Source organism: Leguminivora glycinivorella, chromosome 6, assembly GCF_023078275.1.
Source record: "Leguminivora glycinivorella isolate SPB_JAAS2020 chromosome 6, LegGlyc_1.1, whole genome shotgun sequence".
Classification (NCBI taxonomy): Eukaryota; Metazoa; Arthropoda; class Insecta; order Lepidoptera; family Tortricidae; genus Leguminivora; species Leguminivora glycinivorella.
The window spans coordinates 25,868,871-25,890,388 of NC_062976.1; the positions used below are offsets into that span (position 1 = coordinate 25,868,871).

General features: G+C 38.7%; 2 protein-coding genes across 2 annotated transcripts; one reads left to right on the plus strand and one right to left on the minus strand.

Moving 5' to 3' along the window:
- The first annotated feature begins 222 nt into the window (after positions 1-222).
- Positions 223-7,085, plus strand: LOC125226815 (importin subunit alpha-4). Its single transcript, XM_048130918.1, has 6 exons — positions 223-491; positions 586-1,284; positions 3,593-3,835; positions 4,240-4,512; positions 5,819-5,995; positions 6,622-7,085. Exons 1-6 carry the CDS (start codon positions 429-431, stop codon positions 6,712-6,714), a joined length of 1,548 nt encoding a protein of 515 aa, XP_047986875.1. The 5' UTR covers positions 223-428; the 3' UTR covers positions 6,715-7,085.
- Positions 7,086-10,965: 3,880 nt separating this feature from the next.
- Positions 10,966-15,717, minus strand: LOC125227499 (uncharacterized protein CFAP97D2). Its single transcript, XM_048131831.1, has 3 exons — positions 15,574-15,717; positions 14,707-14,903; positions 10,966-11,102 (listed from the first exon to the last, which is right to left on the minus strand). Exons 1-3 carry the CDS (start codon positions 15,643-15,645, stop codon positions 11,084-11,086), a joined length of 288 nt encoding a protein of 95 aa, XP_047987788.1. The 5' UTR covers positions 15,646-15,717; the 3' UTR covers positions 10,966-11,083.
- Between the last annotated feature and the right edge of the window lie 5,801 nt (positions 15,718-21,518).

Genomic DNA, 21,518 nt, shown 5'->3' on the forward strand with positions numbered 1-21,518 from the left:
GAGGAAAATTCACCCTCCCGCCACCCGCCCACTGCATACATCAATAACCATAATATTGCTACATGTAAAAATAGTAATCTAAAGATCTTTGACAGACGTTCTCTTTCCGTCAATATATTAAAGCAACCAAAACGTAAACCGGTAAACGCTGGACATCACTATCGATAAAAAAAAAACTTCAAATCCGTTGCGTCTATGACATTAGTCTATCTTGTCTACGCGTTCACAAAGAAAGAAAAAAAGAAAAGAAATCCAAGGGGCGACGGAGTTGTACATTTTTCCGTGTTAAATAGGTTAATGAATCACCAACGTATAAAGTGCCGTTGAAACATGTTTGTTTAGTTCCCTGTAGCTTTATTTTAAGTTAGTTCTTTATTTCATTGTGTAATAACCACGTTTTAAGCGCTCGGTGCACGAGCACAATTAAAATGGCGACTGACCCAACGAAAAACCGCATGCAAGTTTTTAAGAACACAGGCAAAGATGTCGACGTAAGTATTTACAGATTTCTTTATCCCACAGAAGCCTTCAAACTAATGAAGGAATTGTTAATAACAGTTACTAATTTCATTTGTACGCTTGCAGGAAATGCGCAGGCGGAGGAACGAAGTGACAGTCGAGCTGAGGAAGAATAAAAGAGAGGAAACCCTTCAAAAGAGGCGCAATGTCCCCATCAGTGACTCCACGGACGAGGACGAGATCGAGAGGACGTTGGCGTCGACAGACTTGAAGGAGCTGGTGATGAACGCGGCTAATGGCGAAAACCCCGAGGTCCAGCTGGCGGCCGTGCAACAATGCCGCAAACTGCTCTCTTCAGACAAGAACCCGCCGATCGACGAGCTCATCGCCACCGGCATCCTGCCCGTGCTCGTCATGTGCCTGTCTCGCGCCGACAACCCGACGCTGCAGTTCGAGGCCGCCTGGGCGCTCACCAACATCGCCTCGGGCACATCCGCGCAGACCAACAAAGTCGTCCACGCTGGCGCCGTGCCTTGTTTCCTACAACTCCTGATGTCCCCACACGAGAATGTCTGTGAACAAGCTGTATGGGCGCTGGGAAACATTATCGGTGATGGCCCAGTGCTCCGAGACTATGTTATCGACTTAGGAATGGTGCAGCCCCTCCTGAGCTTTATCAAGCCTGATATCCCTATTACGTTCCTACGCAACGTGACCTGGGTGATTGTGAACCTGTGTAGGAGTAAGGACCCACCGCCGCCAGTCAAGACCATCCAGGAGATCCTCCCCGCACTCAACATACTCATCATGCACAGTGACATTAATGTAAGTATTGTAAACAAAATAACAAACACTATTGTTTTCCTAATAGATAATAGCATTGAGATGTTCAATTTAACATCTTGGTGGACATGCTATGGACATATTTCTATTGTCTGTACACAAACATCTTAATTACAGGCAATTTTTTGATCACCCACAGAGAAAATTGCAAAGAATTGCCACATATTACACCAATGTTCCTCCATATTAAGGTGTTAAGTACATACTTAGTCCAGAGGTAATTAAAAACTTGATTCATACTTAATGGATGAGTCACTTTCTCAAATTACACTCATTTTGTTGCACAATTTAACTAATCCTTGATTCTTAGAATAGATTTAGTTCAGACAATATGTTGTCAAACCTTGATTCCTGAAATAGTTTCAGTTGAGATAATTATTTGTACATTTTATAGGCATGTTTTTATTTCAATGCATGATTGTTGTTGTGACCAAGTTCATAACAATAATAGTTTTACGAAATGAAATCATTTATTTTCTTGTTCATTGTTTGCATGGATATTATGCAAGTTTTCTTCTTCAAAGTGTGGAAGTAAAAAACGAATATTGAGGAAACAAAATGTCAGTTTTTTATGAAATGCTCAACATAATACATATGGAGGGTAGTTTCACTCTGGCAGGACAAAGCTTGAAACAGTGCAGTAAAATGACTTTGTAACAGATGTTAAATGTTTGGAAGGTTGATGACCTCCAAATACTGCTAAATTTATTAATAACGGCCAAATTCGGACTCATTATTATCATATTATTTTAAGATTAAATGAACCCAAACAGAAAAATAAGTTTGTCTGCCAACCTATTTAGTTATTTTTGTGCTTTCAAAAGGTGGACTGGACCTCTAAAGGACATCCCTCAAATATTACGAGTTGTTATGCAATAGGTTCATTCACTTACTGACCTTGGTTGGACAACTAGTTGACCCGACTTGACCTTAGATCATAGTTGTCAGGATCAATGTAATCATAACAACTATTTGAAATTAACTGCACTTATATTACAAATGGGAAAGTGTGTATGTCTGTTTGTTTGTCCGTCTTTCACGGCAAAACGGCACGGATTTTTTAAGTGGAGATAGTTAAAGGGATGGAGAGTGACATAGGCTACATTTTGTCTCTTTCTAACGCGACCGAAGCCGCGGGCAAAATCAAATAAATTTGTACATAATTGCATCTTCATTTGGTTAAGAGTTTTTAAATAACTGTAAAGAAGAAAAATGAAACAAAGATTGACAATAATCTCTTTTAATAAAAGATTAAATTGATGGTCATTTCAAACTATTAATGCCGTTAAAGTAATTGCTTTGAGTACTGACTTCCTAAAATTATCTCAAGTTGTGTAACAGATTCTCTAGACCTCTTACAACCACTTTAAATGACATTCCATTAGTGTGCTTATTATTGAAGGCAAAAAGATTTTGACAAACTGGCTTGAACCAGTATCTACCAAGTCATAGTGCAGCTTGTGGTTTTAAATCTGGTTTTGGGCCTTTGAATATGATCTAGCTCTATTATTGAATGTCTAATGTCTATCTAAATGAACAAGAGCTTTTAAACTTTTCTATCGTAGTAGTAACTGTCCTTAATATTGCGTTACATTGCGGGCTGTTGAGGTTATAATGGTTACATACAATTTGGCACAGCTATCAAATACCGCAATGTAATAAAACTCGTATGCGAGTTCTCGTACCGGCCAAATGGGCCCTAACTGTGGCTATGGTGTCTGCTCTTAACAGTAAATATTCTTGAGCAACTTGAGACCTAGTGACTGAATTTACTTATGTTTCTACTCTCTTTAAAAACCGTTAAAAATATGTCTTAAACTAGAGATGGGCCGAATATTCGGTAAATGTTTGGTATTCGGCAAGTTTTTCAATGTTCGTATTCGGCCGAATAGTTCGGTTATATTGCCGAATATTTACCGAATAAACAAAGTAAATAAATAGCGTAAGTTTTTTCGTAATTCATCGGATAATGACATCTTATCAGCATTCTAAGAAACCACCAAAGGGAGTTAAAAATGCGGTAAAATATAAGTACCTACAATAATTACTTAATTACGTTAAAAATTAAAATAACGTAGGTTAAGATACAAAACCAAAATTTTCTTATGCACTAAATTATAGAAACATTAAGAGCCTAAGTACCCATTATTTACCAATCATTGAAAAGTTTTTAACTCTTTAAAATATGGCGGAACCGAATATTCGGTTCGGTAGCAGCTGAACCGAATGTTCGGACGAATATTCGTATTCAGCCCATCTCTAGTCTAAACTGTATGATCTTTTGTTACAGGTTCTAGTAGACACAGTATGGGCAATCAGCTACCTAACAGACGGTGGCAATGACCAGATACAGATGGTGATCGAGTCTGGCATCGTGCCCAAGCTTATCCCGCTGCTCTCCCACAAGGAGGTGAAGGTGCAGACGGCAGCGCTGAGGGCAGTCGGCAACATCGTCACTGGCACGGATGAGCAGACACAAGTTGTGCTCAACTGCGATGCGCTGTCACACTTCCCTGCTTTACTCTCACACCAGGTAACATTGTAATTTCTATTTTTAACCGACTTCATTGTATTTATAAGTTGTATGACTTACCTTTTCCAGTAAAAACCATTACAATTTCAAAGAACACAAAAAAAAAGTGTCAAAACTTTGATTCCAGAAGCCCTGTATTTTTTTCTATTACATCTGCTTTAATATGATAGAATATGACGCAAGTGGCAAATAAAAACATTTTATTTTTCACATTGCTCCAATAATGAATGTTTGCTTACACATCTATTAACCTTGTAACAATCAATATAATTAAGCTATTTCAGTATTTATCCATTCATCACCGTGTAAGTGCTTCAATTGATAGAATTCCCAACAGTTTGAAAGGTACTTATGTACTGACAATGAATTTATTCTAAAAAAGTATGTCTTATTTTTGCCAACAGAAAGAAAAGATATGCAAAGAGGCAGTATGGTTCCTATCTAACATCACAGCGGGCAACAAGAAGCAAGTCCAAGCGGTCATCGATGCGGGGCTTCTCCCGAAGATCATCGAGAACCTCAGCAAGGGCGAGTTCCAGACACAGAAGGAGGCCGCCTGGGCGGTCTCCAACCTCAGCATCAGCGGGACCAAGGAACAGGTTGCCACGCTCATCCAATGCGGGGTCATACCGCCTTTCTGCAATCTTCTCAGTTGCAAGGATACGCAAGTTATTAATGTAAGTATTGTTATCTCTTACCTAATGGGTTTACTAATGTCTTGATAACTTTTACAGTCTCTTTGAACTAATTACTGTGTCATTTGCATCCTACAGAGTCCCATTGCTAACCCACAAAATGGCACCTGTATTGTACTGAATAGGTTTAAACGTAATAATATCACATCATTTTATTGACATTACCGAAGATAAAAATGTTTATCCTGAAGACTACAGCTCAGTATTTAAACCTTATAACTCAAAGTTAACAAAAATGTAACGTAAGAGTAAATAAACATTAATAACGTCATGACTTTAAATAAAAACAATCAATCAATTTGTAACTATTGACGTAGTTAAATGTACGTTCATTTTGCTAAAGACAAGCATCTGTTGTTTGATCAATTGCATGTTGCAGTTGCACAAGACTCAACTCTGAAGTTTATAAAAGACAATCGTAAACTAGAACCCTTTGCTAATCCGCGAATTAATAACGTGCAAGTCAATCGGTGCTAACCCGTTATACTTACTTGCGTATTAATACATACAATGTTTTACTTTTATATAGTGGAGTAGTTTATAACTTACTGGATTGCCCCATTTCTAAATGAAATATTTATTGGACAAAAATAACTAAATATTTTACAACCGATTATCCGCAACGCAGGCTTCGTCATGAGGTTACAGCCATAAATCAGCAACAGGCGTCGTCCTTACACATAAACAAAGCTATCCGCAACAGGCTTCGTCATTTACCCATATGTGGGTTATTGCAACAACAACATACGCGCAAACTAACTAGGACCCGCCCGAGTCGTACCGGGCCCAAAGGTTCCCATCACACTAGCAGCATTTCCACGCTGTATAGCCAATGAAATTGCATGTAAAAAATACGCAAGTATAACGGGTTAGCACTGATTGACTTGCACGTTATTAATTCGCGGATTAGCAAAGGAATGTTCTAGTTTACGATTAACTTGGATTTCCGCAAAGTAACGCCTGATTCCATCGACTATTTATAAAAGACAAAATAAAATTAGCTAAGTTTTTTTTTAAATATGATGATGATAGATCCTGTTGTTCCTCATCAGGGGCATAGCCCTTAGTGTGTTTTCACATTATCCGATCCGATATCGGATGTAGGACCGATATCTCATACATTACAGGCGCCATCTTGGATTTTTTTCCATTCAAATCCTTCCGACATCCAATATCGGATCGGATAATATGAAAACGGACTAAAGAAGGATTTCCACTGTTCCCAGTCCGACTCTGCCTCCTTCCACCGTAAATGTACCTAATAAAATTAAATGTGATTTGATCGTAGGTGGTGCTCGACGGCCTCAGCAACATGCTGAAGATGGCGGGCGAGGGCGCGGTGGAAGTGGCCAACCTCATCGAGGAGTGTGGAGGCCTGGACCGCATCGAGGCCCTGCAGAGCCACGAGAAGAACGAGATCTACAAGATGGCCTATGATATCATCGAGCAATACTTTGCCGACGAGGTGAGTCCATTTTTCGTTTGTTATTTTAGTTAATTAATACCAGGGGCCCGTTTCTCGAAAGGTACAAGCCTTGTATTACAAGTGCGCGAACTGTCAAATCGTATGGGTTGTCATGGAGACACACTTGTAATACAAGGCTTGTACCTTTCGAGAAACGAGCCCCTGGGCGAACGAGCGATGCTCAGTTCTATTATATCACGTCTTTAGATAAAAAAAAAACTCTTATAAATACAAGAAAAAAACTTTATTTCTGACCGGGATTCGAAACCCTGACACCTGCGATATGAAGATTAGACCAATTGTCTTACGACGGAGCTACGCGACGACAAAATTAGCGACTATATTTTGTGTTTACTAACGCGAAATAAAAACGCTCTCGGAAACTCGAAAATTCGCGTTTTCGGGACTCTAATGAACTTTGGCGTATGCCGCGATAAGGCTAGGAGAAATCACCGTTCTCTCGTTCTAAATTTTGTATTTTTGTCAATAACAAAACTGTCGTGTGTTTCAGAGTTTCTTTGTGGATTGAGTTATTTCTATCTAAACTCTGCTCCCTACATGTTAGTGTACTCTGTACGAGCGAGGAATATGTAGACGAGCATGATAGTAATCGTGTGGTGTGGCAGGAGGAGGACGCGACGCTGGTGCCGGCGGCGGCGGACGGCGGGTTCACGTTCGACCCGGCGGCGGGCGGCGCGCACGACGGCTTCCACTTCTAGGCTTCACTCCTCCGAGCGGCGTCCACGCCCCTCCGGACGCAGGCTGGCTTCTCAGGTGACGACCGTGTGCTACTTGACGAGATATTTTGAGTCGATTTTGTTCGAAAATCGACTCGCTTTATATTTCGTCAACCCTTTCGAGTTGTAGCTTGGTCAGAGAAATGCTAAACTAACTTTTTGAGAAGTGAAAAGAAATGAAAAACTTAATTCCTCCGGGAAACTTGAACTTGGGATTTCCTTGGGCAGATAGTCCACTATCATATGTTTGTCATAGAAATATGATCATATGTACAGTCAAGTGCAAAAATACGTATCGATTTTATCCGCTCAAAAATATGTACCGAGACCTTATTCCGCCGACATAAAGTGCTATGGGACATATTTTTGATAAGTTGTACGCACCCATATTTTTACACTTGACTGTACGTAACGTATGAACATTCCGTCCTTTTTCTTCACGTTAGAGAAAAAGGGAGGCATACAGCGAGGCACCTATGATCATATTTCTATGATACACATGTGATAGTGGACTATCGGCATTAGGGTTGTTGGAATAAAAATTTGGATGCAATATGCTGCGTAAAATCAACACCAGTTAGATAATGTCCTCAGTATATTGCGATTTAGCTACTTTAGCTGAGTATCTATTTGAAGCTGTGTTGATATCGCGTCGTATTTTCGAATTTATTGTCTCATCTAAATACATGATGTTTTTAAACTTGGTCATCATAAAAGTTTAAATTCATATCATATAAATTTTACACACAAATCTCTGATACAAACTACACCTTGGCACATGCGACTCACAAAAAGGTTGTGACTTCTTTTGTACTCGTAACTTGAATCTTATGACATGATATGGAGCTGGGGTCGGACGAATACAAAAAAGTCATAAAGTCGTAATAAGACTAAATGCTTGTATATAAGTCTAGGAATGACGTTTTGATTTAAACCCGAAGCTTTTGCTATATAACACGATTGACGAATGAAAGTTACGCTCTCTGTCCCACGTATAGCGGCGTCCCTTTCGGTCCCGATCGTGTTATTTAGTACGCTTACAATTAAAACCCGAAGTAATCGTGAACGTATCTTTAGTTCTGTATTAAAACAACTTCCCTGTTGATGTCAAATATGTGATTTGAGTAGGTTATAAATATGTATACATTTTGTTAATAAAAAAGTAGTTGCTAGTAAAATTCTGATAAAAAGACCTTAAAATTCCGGCAACGCACTTACAACCAGTATTGTGTATGTCCATTGGCGTTAGTAATCGCATACCAACATACGAATCGTCCGCTCTTTTGCCTCGTATATCACACAGCTTACAAAATGTGTACACATTTATAAGATACACGTGATTGAAATATAGGTAATTTTTTACAATGATTTTGTAGTAAATGTATTAGCAGGGGGGTTGTTAGATGCTCGTGCCTTCGTCCATCGTCGCACTGGCAGCCTCTGAGCGTTACATGGACGCTGGTATTTGTTTGTTTGAGGCCCTCATATTCTGATTATACATATAATATGAAAGTTATGGAACGCAGCCGGCGCAGCTTCCAATTTTATCATTTATTCACGTGAATAAAACATCTGTCATTCTCACACTGACATATTTGCCAAAGGGTAACGGATACTTTATCCACATGTAAGTGATAAAATTGTAATTATAATACGCCGACAGGACTATTTAAATTGGGGTAAAATTGAACATGGAATTTCGATGTTTTTCTTTATTTGGATGTATATTTTTTTGGTGACTAACTGTGTTATGATGTAACTAAATTCAAAATGGAATACTTCAATTTACTTGTTAGTGAAGTATCTTACTTTATTGAAACAATTATGTTTCCAATTTTTTTTATGTTTATGATAGAACTAAATTGTTTTTGTAGAAAATAATATTTTCTTGTGATTTGTAAGTAGGGTGTCAAACAAACTACCATAGCATCAAGCCAAAAACACCGAACGATGAACTTATATCAGACCATAGACTATTAATAAAGTCAAACATACTTTTGTAAAAGGCGCTTGTGTCATTAAACGTCATGATTTTTTTTTATATTTGATCTATGGTGAGTGATGTAAGTACACCGTCGACTACTGTAAACGTTCGTATTTATTCGCCATACTCGGGCGGCGGGGCTAGCTATAAGTAAACTAAGCGACTTCACGTCCGCTCGGCGGCGCAAAAAGGCCCTAGCACCGACGTTGTTTAAACTAGGTAAACTTTAAGTTTTGTATCTGTGGAAACCATTGATGTATTGTGAAATTAAATCGCGATCACAACTAATTACAACGAATACGTTAAGGCCGAAATATATTTTTAATACGATGCGTGATAAGTCCTATCAAAATGGCGTCGCGTAATGTGTTTCGGCCTTAAATTTGACAGCTAGTCGGTGTTGCCACATTCGTTGCGTTAAGGATTTTATTGTACACTATCACTATATACATGGTGTTCACAGATACACCACTTGCTCCTATATTGATGTAAAATTTAAATCGGCTGCCTGCGGTGCTGCGGCTTCGTTGTGATAACTCTAATGTGATGATCTATTGTTTTTTTTTTCACTTGTTTTATCGATTTCGTAATTTGATGGACAAACTCGAAAACGGGTCGTACAGAGTGTTTTCTGTGATTAAAAATTAAGTTGTGAAATCCATCTTAAAATATGAACCACCTTCTTTTGGCTCTAATAAAAACAAGATGATGTCTAATATTTTCTACGAAAAAGTAAGCGATGCACTTAATTTTCAATAACAGAAGAGACTATTTCGTTTTTCTATATATCTGTATGACTCAAATAGCTTTAAATAAAAGCGTCGTGAGTTACTAGCGTATGCAACGACAGCTTTTGATATAACATAGTATTTATGTTTCATTTTAACTCAGAACGTAAGAGCGTAGGCTCTATGAAATTATGTTCAGTATGACATTGAGCCCATTTGTATCTATATCAATAAATTCTGTCCAATTTAATGATTGTTTTATTGAAATTATTTTACAACAATACCGCACAACGTGGCAGTTAAGTAGAGGGTGGCAAATTCTCACATAATATTTATTTTTCAGTACAGATGGTGTTTTTTTTACGCACTAGTGCGAGAAGTGGTTCATTATATGCCAGGTCGAAACTTCGGAGGCTCATCTGTACTGAAAAACGTCGTACGATACACGTGCGAAACTCGTGTCGATTTAAAACACTCCCTTCGGTCGTGTTTTAATTTATCGCCACTCGTTTCGAACTTCCTTTTTTACGCACTTGTATCGTAATGTACTATTTAATTTGTACACAACGACATAATAGTACATTACGATACAAGTGCGTAAAAAAGGAAGTTCGAAACGAGTGGCGATAAATTAAAACACGACCGAAGGGAGTGTTTTAAATCGACACGAGTTACGAATTTCCTTTTCGCACGTGTATCGTACGACGTTTTTCAGTACAGATGAGCCTCCGAAGTTTCGACCTGGCATATAATGAACTACTTCTCGCACTAGTGCGTAAAAAAACACCATCTGTACTGAAAACAACATTTATTTTAGTGCAAAATTGCTACACTGATCTTATTGAGAGATAGAAGTGTCAATGAAAAGTGTGCGTAGCCGAATGCACAAACGCTTGCTAATATCTCTTTCTTAGCTATCTATCTCTATCGCTCTTGCGTATTGGCGCGACAGAGCCAGTAAGAGCCAGACTACCTTTCTACGGCGTTTCGATTTCGTTTCGCGTCGCAGAAATGCCATTCGGCTACGGAGCCAGTTCTTTCATAAGTAGCAAGATCATTCTCTAAACGTAATTATGTCTGCGATTTTGTCTCATTGCCACTATTCTTTAGGTTTTATTTGGGTCGTAACCTTATTTTTTGAGAACGACCAAGAATTTCAAATATACATTTAAAAGTTACTGGGAACCAAAGAGGATCGAGTATTATAGAAAGTTACTGTCGAAGTAAAATATGTAATCACAGTGCATAGACTGCCATCTCTTGACACAGGCTTGAAACTTTTGAACCTCAGTTTTGACAATTTGGGCCATATTCTTGATATGTTTTAAAATGTCAAATATTAACATTAGCGCCATCTAGCTGAGCGTACCCCAAAGGTGTAATGCCATCTAGGCCACCGTACCTTTTTCTGTATGGTACTGAGGTAGGTACGTTTTTTTCTTAGACTTTATCTGTCTATACGGAGTTATATATGTTTTTGCTGGGAACTGAACACATGCCATTAGAAACTCATGTTTTGTTAGAGAACAAGACATCAAAATGTATATTTAAAAATTCATGGTTTTAAGTTACACAATTAGTCAGTCAATTCAAATAGAAGGTAGGGTTGAGGACGAGCTGCGTGTTCCGTACACCTTGTTCAGCTGAAGCACGGTTTTCTGCAACAAATAAAGATATCAACTGATTATAACATTTAATTTTGTATCCCATGTCAGCTATCAAACGTAAAGGCACAGTATAATAAAGAGTACTATCGTACAGTATGGCCACTCCCGCTCCCCGCTGAAAGTGCCGCCCACCCCCTCTCGGTTACCTCACAGTTACCGCCTGTCAAGAACGCGAACAGTCGACCTGTCATATCTCACTCATACAGGCATGGTACGCGTTCACCTACACTGAGCTTAGATTAGAATGTGTGCTAGGAACGCGCCTCTTTCATATATTTGATCGCCAGTGTCCGAGATGTAGCTACAGTCAAATTAAAATAAATAAAGTAAAAATAGATGCGGGTAAGTAGTGTCAAAAATATGTATCCACAACCTTATCGCATACGCAATAAAGTCCTAAATACATATTTTTGGCACTTTGTTCGCATCTATATTAGGGCTCTGGATATTCGTTACTACCCGCCGATCCGTGCGCCCGGCCCCTTAGCCCCGGCGGTGCTAAGCGTCCGAACTACCCGAACCCGCCGAAGTCCGTTCCCGTGTAGTGCCGTTCGCGCGTGTAGTGCCGAATCGGCGTTCGGGGCCGGACGGCCGGACGCACGGACTTCGGCACCGTTCGGGTATTGAACACACGAGGCGGCCGGCGGACCGATCGACTTATTGCCGTGCCGGTTTGTATTTAAAAAAATACTTAGGTGAAATTTAAAATTTATATTAATTTAGCGAACGAATACGAATTGGTTTTATACATACTCGTTTTATTTTGATCAATAACGTGTTAACTATATTTTTTGTACTTGTTCCCGTTACGTTGTAGGCTACTCGTACAGATTAGATAATATGGAGTGATATTCAATACAAATATTACAAACGTATTCCTATTCCTATAGGTCCATTATTCGCCAGGCACACTAGTCTACTGGTTTTTTTTTTCAATAAAGTTGCTTAAGACAATTGCGAAAAGTAGAGTTTAATAGACTTTATTTGTCTCTAGGTTAACTAATAAAAGTCTAAACAGGGTATTGGTTTGTGTGAAAAATACTATATTAGTTCTATTACTTGATTGTTTTATAATGTTCATGGTGCCTTACTATAGGGACCATACCACCTATAGTATAGTTATATCTACGTCTCATAGTTGTAAAATAAATAAATAAATATTGGGGACATTACACAGATCGACTTAGCCCCAAACTAAGCAAAGCTTGTACTATGGGTGCTAAGCGACGATATACATACTTAAATAGATAAATACATAACTATGGAAACGGATTAAATTGCGTATCCTGAATTTACTATTCATCCCGACGTTTCGAACACTTTACAGCGTCCGTGGTCAACGGGTGACACTCAGTTTCCACAGTTTTATTTCATAAATATCTTTCAAATTAAGGAAATGTATTTGAACTGTCGAGTTATTAGTTTTTATCTAAGAAGTTAGTAGAATTAACGTCGCATGAGAAGACAAAGGTATAATAATAATGACTTGTGGGCGGCACAATAACCAATACCCGTGGTGATTTTTACTGATAATAATGACACTCAAACCTCACACTCGGCTTCCCTTTGACATGGACAAACCTTTTGTTTGAAAAGTTCTAGATGTAGCCGCGCTGTTTTACAAATACCTAGATAAGAATGGTATTTTTTTTGTTATTTTGGAGGGAACCACTTTGAAGTGAATATGTATCCATAGTCCTGGTTCTTAACTTGAGCTAGTCGGATAGGGTGTGACAAAAAGCATGAGATTTGACATGTATATAGATAACTTACAAACACTTAACAGAAAAAAATAAAAGTACGCAGACGCCGAAATGTCAATGTTTCCCCTCTTTTCCCTCATTATATCATTATCTTCAGTTTTTTTTATATTGTCATGAAAACCGTGAAAGCTATAATCACGATATTTAGGAAAAGTATATTCTCCATAAAAAATTTCTACAATACTGTCTTTTAAGGTATATAGCTTTAACTCATCATTTTTAAATTATGCTTAAGTCCCCCGCATAATAATTGTGTTTAACTACTAGTGGGATGAGTAGGGGTAGCACTACCGACTGTTAGTAATATACTTAAAATGGAAATATTGTAGAGAATTTCATGGTACTTCTCCTAGACATATTTCTGGTAAGTACCTACTCGTAATATTTACTTATCAAAACCTTTAATAGTTTTCGTGAAAATTTTAAAACGCTAAAATTGGGATATAATAGTGGAGGGAAGAGATTGACTCCTCGGCCTGTTTCTACTTCTATTTATTCTTATGAACGTCAAAGCTATGTGCACACCAAGTTTCATGCTTTCTGACATCATAATAATTTAGGCCACTGAAAACGCGTGCCCTATATAATAATACCTAAAATGTAAAACATGGAAAAAAATCGAGTAATTAAAATTTGTCCCCCATTCACAATTGATCCGCTGTCCCTTTCTCGTTTTAGTTATTAAGGTTTTATCATTTTTGGTTCTTTAAACTGATTTTCATATTCGCTTGAACCAAGAACGCGAACGATCATCAAGCATCACTATACGTCGAGAACGGATCGGACCCGCGGGTTTTTAGAGTCCGTCGATCCGGACGCACGGACTACACGGGTACCCGGACCTTAATTACACGGTCCCTAATTACCCGTTCCGAACGGGCCAGAAATCCGGATTCGTGTAACACGGGAACGGATACCCGGCAACGGGTACACGAAACACGGACGCGACCGGGAGCCCTAATCTATATTTACACATTGACTATCATCTATCATACAAAAAACGTCTACAACCGGTCGTAATTTGCGGATTCTCCGGCACTCTGATGACTGGTGGACATAAGTAGTCTTAGTAAAAATCTGTCTGGTCACTGAATCGGTCGGTCAATGTGTAAGGTTACCTAAGGTCAAATTACTTAGCTCTCTCTTTGTAACCTACCCTCTTTTGGTAGCAGGCGAAGCATTTGACATGTCCCGTGTAGGAGAAATCTTCGGACACTTGTGAACTAGCTCGCGCGGCAACCCGCCCGGTCAGCACGTCATCTTCGTAGAACATGCCCACTTTGTGATGGAAACTGGAAAAATGTTTCTTTTTTTATATCGCCGTTTAAATAAAAGCGCGATTTTCAGCTATACATAGGTAAGATGAAGATAAGAATAGAAGCGCGTTGATGTCTTTTGCGAGTTAAGCTAGGAACATATTATTACTACGCGGACGTCCGACCGCGACCGAACCGATCGGTGTGCACGGTCTTCGGGACGTGGCTTCGGCTGACCAAAACATCCAGCGAGCCAGATTTCGATCGGACTCAAGGCCGTTAAGTGTATATTCATTGTCTAGATCCGCGTCCGCGGTCGCGCGACGGCGGACGTCCGCGTAATATGTTCCTAGCTTTAGTTTATGTATCGGTTGCACTAAACCATCCGTCACCGAATTTAGGCACTGGGCCTACCTAAAGCGAGGATCGAAAAGAAATAAAAGGTAGTCTCTCCCGTGTTCGTTTTTGATGGGACCAGTGCCTTAGCGTTTCCATTTTTTTGTATGGAAATTTCCACACACATTGTTAGTTCCCACTTTTCACATGAACTATGATAATAGCGAGTATTACACCTACTTGGGTAGTGGCGTCTCCCAGCAGTTGTCAAGCCGCTTAGTCCTCATGATAGAGGAGAGCCGCTGCAGCAGACTGTAGTTGTCCTGCTCTATCTTGCGGGCTCGGTCGGCTTCCCGTTGGTACTTCTTCAGTTTCACGGCGACGTGGGCGCGCGGGGGCGGGGGGCGGTCGTCTATAGCTGGAAGGGCTGAGCGGACCTTGACAATGATGATGATTGAATCATTTTTAAGGACAACGAACTCGGTCAAATCCACTGAGTTGTCCGTCTTTATTTACAACTTGCAGCTTTCGGGCGTCATTTTTTGTAAGTTGAAGTCAACAAAAGCATAAATACGGAACCCTAAAAATGCCTCGTTCGTTACGTTATATTTAAGGGCCTGAGACGTATTTCCAATCACAGGCAAGTAACAACTTCAGTACCTACAAAATCTGATATGCTCGGTCCCTTAGAAAAATTTATTTCTTCTATCTAAATATCGTCACTACTTTTAAAAAAACTTGTATCTTCGTCTGACAATGAAAAGAAAATTGTAGTAAGTATGTATGGAATGCATATAGACAGACTTACTGCGTTTTAACTTTGAGGAGCAGCGTGAGATACGAGATTTTTTAAAAGTAGTGACGATATAGTTCTGTGGCTACCTTGGCTACTCGAGACCCAAGATAATAGCAACTCGTGGGTTTGGCGGCCTCTCGCTACACTCTAATTTAAATTTCAAAAAGCTGGTACTAAATAAAAAATTTGTGGCCTCGAAGAACTTACTCCAAAAGTATGTTGTAGGTAGATCTTCCTTTGTTTACCTACAGTTTTTTATATCGACTATCTTTAGATACGTACCTATAATTATTAATTATGTACAAACTTACCTTAGATCTATGGTCCTGGAACCTCCTTTCCTCCCATGGCTGAACGTACAGTTTATCCCGACGTGACAACATAGCTAACACAACTCTTACTTGTAGCAAAGCCGACTGTTTTCAAACGAAATGAAAGGAATATGTTGTTGAATCAATAGTAGTTGCTACGTGAACAAGGTGACCTATTTTATTTTGTTTGTAGTGTATTCAACTCCTTGTTGCCCTTACAAACAGCAGGGACAATAGTACAGTCACCGGCATAAAGTGATGATTTCTGTACCTTGTCACTTTTAATCGTTTGACAATTTCGTATGACATTTCAAACAAGACGTTAATTGACAAGGTACAGAAATCATCACATATTTATGCCGGTGACTGTACCAACTATTACTTACCAGAATTCCTGTAATCTGCAGGAAAATTCAATAAAAAGACTACATAAAAATCGTTTTGCTAATGATTGCAGACCGACCACGCTTTTGAGGATATCATTAGTTCAAAATCTATTTCTCACCCTTTTTTTAGGGTTCCGTAGCCAAAATGGCAAAAACGGAACCCTTATAGTTTCGTCATGTCCGTCTGTCCGTCTGTCCGTCTGTCCGTCTGTCCGTCTGTCCGTCTGTCACAGCCGATTTACTCGGAAACTATAAGTACTACAGTGATGAAATTTGATGGGAATATGTGTTGTATGAACCGCTACAAAATTATGACACTAAATAGTAAAAAAAAATTGGGGTGGGGCCCCCCATACATGTAACTGAGGGATGAAAATTTTTTTTTCGATGTACATACCCGTGTGGGGTATCAATGGAAAGGTCTTTTAAAATGATATAAAGTTTTCTAAAAAACATTTTTCTTAAAGTGAACGGTTTTTGAGATATCAGCTCTCAAAGTCGTAAAAAGTATGTCCCCCCCCCTCTATTTTTATAACTACGGGGTATAAAATTCTAAAAAAAATAGAGGTGATGCATGCTAATTAACTCTTTCAACGATTTTTGGTTTGATCAAAGTATCTCTTATAGTTTTTGAGATAGGTTGATTTAACTGTAATTTTGGTTTGCTGCTACGGAACCCTTTGTGCGCGAGCCCGACTCGCACTTGGCCGGTTTTTCCATTTTAAAAAAGGTTAAATCATGTGAATTACAGGAAAAGTGACTTCTCTTTAAAGTAACCTTGTAACCTAAATTAATCTGAAATGATTGAGCAAACTTTACAGATTTATGCATTCTAGATAAGGGTTAATAACGTATGCGGAATGAAATCTGGACAAAATTCAATGTCTTATAAAATTAATATAACATAGTTTATTTTTGATATCTTTCGTGATTTTAATTATGTATTGAATATCGATAAATAAAAGAGTTAGTTTTCGCCAATGTGAAGCTTCTAACAGAACTTGTGATACTTTATGTCCATCGGTGTCGACAAAACCAATGTTAGCATTTTTTAAGGTCCAAATTTATCTTCCATGTGATAACTTTTTAAAGAAGCTTCGTATGCTCGACATTTTTCACATTCTTGTCCGTAGGATCATTAGCATTAGCATTTTCAAAGTTTTTTATTTTTTGAAGACTATTATAGGTCTAACTTTTTTTGAATGTGTATCGTCGATACTCATGTCTTCAAGATAATTTTTATCACTTTCGCTGCCCCATTCGAATGCTGTCTCGAGCTCTCTGTAAGATTTTGTGCCTTAGGGGGCCGACATTTCTTTTAATCAAATCTCTCCCAGAAAACTTGCCAATGCTGTAATGTTTTCTTGAACCACGCTTTGTTGCGGTAGTTTTTGTAAAGAAAAAGGACGCAAAAATATTATAAATTGACTGTTAGCTTCTAACCCTTCCTACAAAACTTTCCTCGGGCTTTTGCATTCGGTCACAGAAAATTGATATGTAGAAATTACAAACAGTTTCGCTAGGTCGTCCTTCTCGATTGACCATCATTTCGAGAAAAGGAATCCAATACTCATGAAACTTACCAGTTTAAATGACAGATATGTAAACTTTAATCTGGCATTTATACATTATTTTAGTTTATTTATTTACTTACTCTGTACGATATCAAAACTTTGTCCAGATTTCATTCCGCATACGTTATATGTTGAACTTGAACCATATGTGAACGTACAGAAGGCACTTTTTAAACGACTACATTGCAACTAGGGGAGATTGGGGAGGGATCACGAAATGAAAACCATTTTGCAAATTAATAAATAAATTATATAGTTAAATATTATACACTGCACTTACAATGGTATCATATCATCGTTACGGGATATACACGAAACGTACAAACACATGGTTACAAATTAAATTACATTTGAGCAATACAAAAATAATAAAAAAACTCAATCACTCTATAACTCTAAGTCTTATTTTAATACAGTTAGCTTCAATCCGGTGGAGGTACTTTGGTACCAAAATCTTTACAATTTTGAAAACAAAAATGCACCTATTGGGTTATTAAGGTACAAATTTGTTTTGAAATGTACATCGAATATGTCAGTTTATATTAGTGTAAGCTTAGGAATGTAAGTTTCCGTAATTCCTCTACTTTTGGCAATGTTTAAGTAAAGCTTCCTTTTTTTAATGGAGTCACATTGGACACTTTAAAATCGAGGGTGAAACTTTAATGATACGTTAGTGTTAATGTCCAATGTATTTTTAGTAATAAAATATGACTGAAACTTGTCGTTTTTGTGACCCGTAAGTGTTTGTGCCGAACGATATCGAAACAGGAAGACTAAATGCAGTATAGAATTGTTTACAACCATCCCTTTCAACACGCGTTTACCAATTTCTTTCAAATGTTTAATTGTTTATATGCCATAGCCACATGATAATCATTATCACAAGCATGTTTGAAACAAAGACCTGGTCATTTGTTAAAATTAAAAGTTTTACAGTTTCAAACAATTTTGTTAATTATTAATCGGTTTTTAACCGTTGTTAAAGTTTAAGCGTTATTTTAAGTAGATTTTTTTCTTGCCTTTAGACGTCTATGGCTTTTGTAAATGCGTCTTTCAGAATATATTATCATTTTTAGTGTCTTCACATTTCTATAAATGGCCCTGATTTCCAACCAATTCTTTCGATACTTTACACGTTTTCGCTTCACGCACAAAGCAGTTAAAGGGTTAACATAAGACTTGCGACATTTACTAAAGTCCTGGTCAATAATAGGGACTCGTATAAAATATGTACAACACTACATTCGTCAACCTCCGTTATCGAGTACAAAAGTACAATACATCGAAAAGTCAGGCGTTCGGCATATTACTTGAGTTTCACTGTTTTGACAACATAAAACTATATACCTAATACAATTTGTCCTTATATTTAACTCATAAAACAGAATAACATCAATATAAGCTTTTCTTTAAAAATGAATACTTAAAACAAATACGAGTTACTTGCTGTAATTAAAACTCAAGTCATATGCCAAATTCACAATCATAGTCAAAATCAGCAGGATGTTTTCCAACACAGAAGCCGTCGTTAATGTAAAATACTTAACTATAAAACTGATACCACACTTAAAACACAAAAGTATATTATACTGAGTCTAACACAAATACTGGTTTTATAAAATCTGAATGTATACAAAATAAATGCCTGTATGAAATACTGGAAGCGAACAGAAAACACCCTCACATAACCTTTAGGGCCATCCGGCGATGGCACACTAGCGTCTTTTGAACATCAGCGCCATAGGCACTGGTCACACCAGAAGCGTGTAAGCTATGAGCTATCGGCATATAACAAAAGGTGTAAACTCCCGTGTAAATAAAAGAGACGCGATTTTTTTATATATTTTTTTATACTACGTTGGTGGCAAACAAGCGTACGCCTGCGCGTGCGCCTGATGGAAAGCGGTCACCGTAACCTTTGGACGCCTGCAACTCAAAGAGTATCACACGCGCGTTGCCACCCCATTAGAAACTTGTACATTCCCTTTTGCTGTGTTAAATACACAGTAAAAAGGAGTGCACAAGTTCCAAGGAGGGTTCGGGTTGCCGACGACTCAAAGGACAATAGACGGAATAAGTCAGTTCCGTAAGTCCTCCCGTCATCAGCACACCGCCCCCTCGTTGAGCTCTGGCAGCCTTACTCACCGGCAGGAACACAACACTATGAGCGATGATAGTTAGTCGCCGAGCAATGAACTATAACGCTCTCTCACTCTTTTATTTATACGGAAGCGACTATTTTTGGTCCTTTCTATCGCCATAGCTTACTTGCTTTAACACCAGTGCCATAGGATTGACTAGACTCCGATACTTGAGACGCTGGTGTGAGGAGGCTCTTATTTGACACTCTTTCAGTGTGCTTGGAGATCGTTCTATAGTTCTACCTTAAGCTACGTACAAAACCCTACGCTTGATGCACGTCGCTGCTAAGCAAAATGTTGTATAAAAATAATCTATTTCAATTTAATGTGTCGGTACAAAATGCAATCGCTGCCAATAGGGTCAGGGGGGCTACCATGAAGTGCTAAAGCCGTTCAGTTTAGGTTGAGAGAGAGGGACGGAGCTATGGAACTGCTATAGCTTCGTCCCTTTCTCTCAACCTAAACTGAACGGCTTTAGCACTTCATGGTAACCCCCCTGGTGGCGTAAGTGGAACGATGGGGCAAGATAACATTATGGGGTGTTATTACAAACACTTGACACCATAAATTATATGAAATTATGGAATAGTAATGCTATTTTCTTGCCCCGAGCTAAATTCCCGTTACTCTACCTAACCATAAGTTTTTAAATTGAAGAGTACATCCGTATACCACTAAATATGAAGTATCTCATATCGTAAACCGTAACTGCCAAAGATTAAAAAGTAGTCACTATTATGATACTTTGAGTTACCACCATAAAAGTAACCGAATGTACCCTAAAACTTTAAATTACATTGGAGCTCTCTTGGACGATACACAATCCTGTAGTAGCTAGGAATTGTAGGCAGATAAATTAAGATTATGGAATTTTGAGATTATAAACCTCTAAAATATGAAACAGCATTCTTACCGAAACTGTATGAATGTTGTGAAATATTTTTGAAAGGTCATTCTCAAAATTTACCTAATATACGTCTGTCAAACATTTTCAACCCTTTAAGAGTCCAAGGTACCATTGTCTACTGTTAACTCACAATTAATAAACCTTATGATTGAAGTAGCCCTACCAAGACTTTGATACTGACATCGCAGTGCGTACAGATGTAGTGGGAAAAGATTTTCCTTCCTATTGTTACGGACAAGTACAAACGTGTCATGTTATTTCAGTCAGTCTCAGTGCAAGACGTCCTGACGCTGTGTGAACTAGCATGACGTTTCCGGAAAAATACGAAGGAAAAGCTTTTAGCGCTACATCTGTAACCTACTACTACTAATGTATAGAAACATCTCGCTCGTACAGTCAGCAGCAGAAGTAGCGTAGCGGGCAAGGTGTTCAAAATGAACTTGACACGCTCTTATTGTCTTAAAAATAAGATCGTGTCAAGTTCATTTTGAACACCTTGCCCGCTACGCTACTTCTGCTGCTGACTGTACTAGAGCGAGGTATACAGAAGGCAAATTATGCGAATACGTGTGTTAAGCTAGGAACATACGCGACCGCGACCGATCAGTGTGCACGGTCTTCGGGACGTGACTTCGGCTGACCAAAACATCCAGCGAGCCAGATTTCGATCGGACGCCCGTGCGCTCAAGGCCACGTCCACGACCGACGACCGATAGTTTGCACGGTAAAGTGTATATTCATTGTCAAGATCCGCGTCCGCGGTCGCGCGACGGCGGACGCCCGCGTAGTATGTTCCTAGCTTCACACTCGTGGCAAGACTTAGGGTCGGTTGCACCGTCTGTCACCGAATTTATCGTTGACTGATTTTTTTGTATGATTATTTCCATAGACTTGCTGCGTGACGTTGATGTGTCTGGTAACTGTGGTTGATGCAACT

What these genes read in the sequence shown, in the direction of transcription:
- LOC125227499 (XM_048131831.1), bottom strand. Translation starts at nt 15,645, where the DNA reads ATGTTGTCACGTCGGGATAAACTGTACGTTCAGCCATGGGAGGAAAGG. An exon ending in TCCAGGACCATAGATCTAAG is followed by an intron (nt 14,904 to 15,573) that starts GTAAGTTTGTAC and finishes ATCATTGTCAAG; the next exon opens with GTCCGCTCAGCCCTTCCAGC.
- LOC125226815 (XM_048130918.1), top strand. Translation starts at nt 429, where the DNA reads ATGGCGACTGACCCAACGAAAAACCGCATGCAAGTTTTTAAGAACACA. An exon ending in ACACAGGCAAAGATGTCGAC is followed by an intron (nt 492 to 585) that starts GTAAGTATTTAC and finishes GTACGCTTGCAG; the next exon opens with GAAATGCGCAGGCGGAGGAA. An exon ending in CTGCTTTACTCTCACACCAG is followed by an intron (nt 3,836 to 4,239) that starts GTAACATTGTAA and finishes TTTTGCCAACAG; the next exon opens with AAAGAAAAGATATGCAAAGA.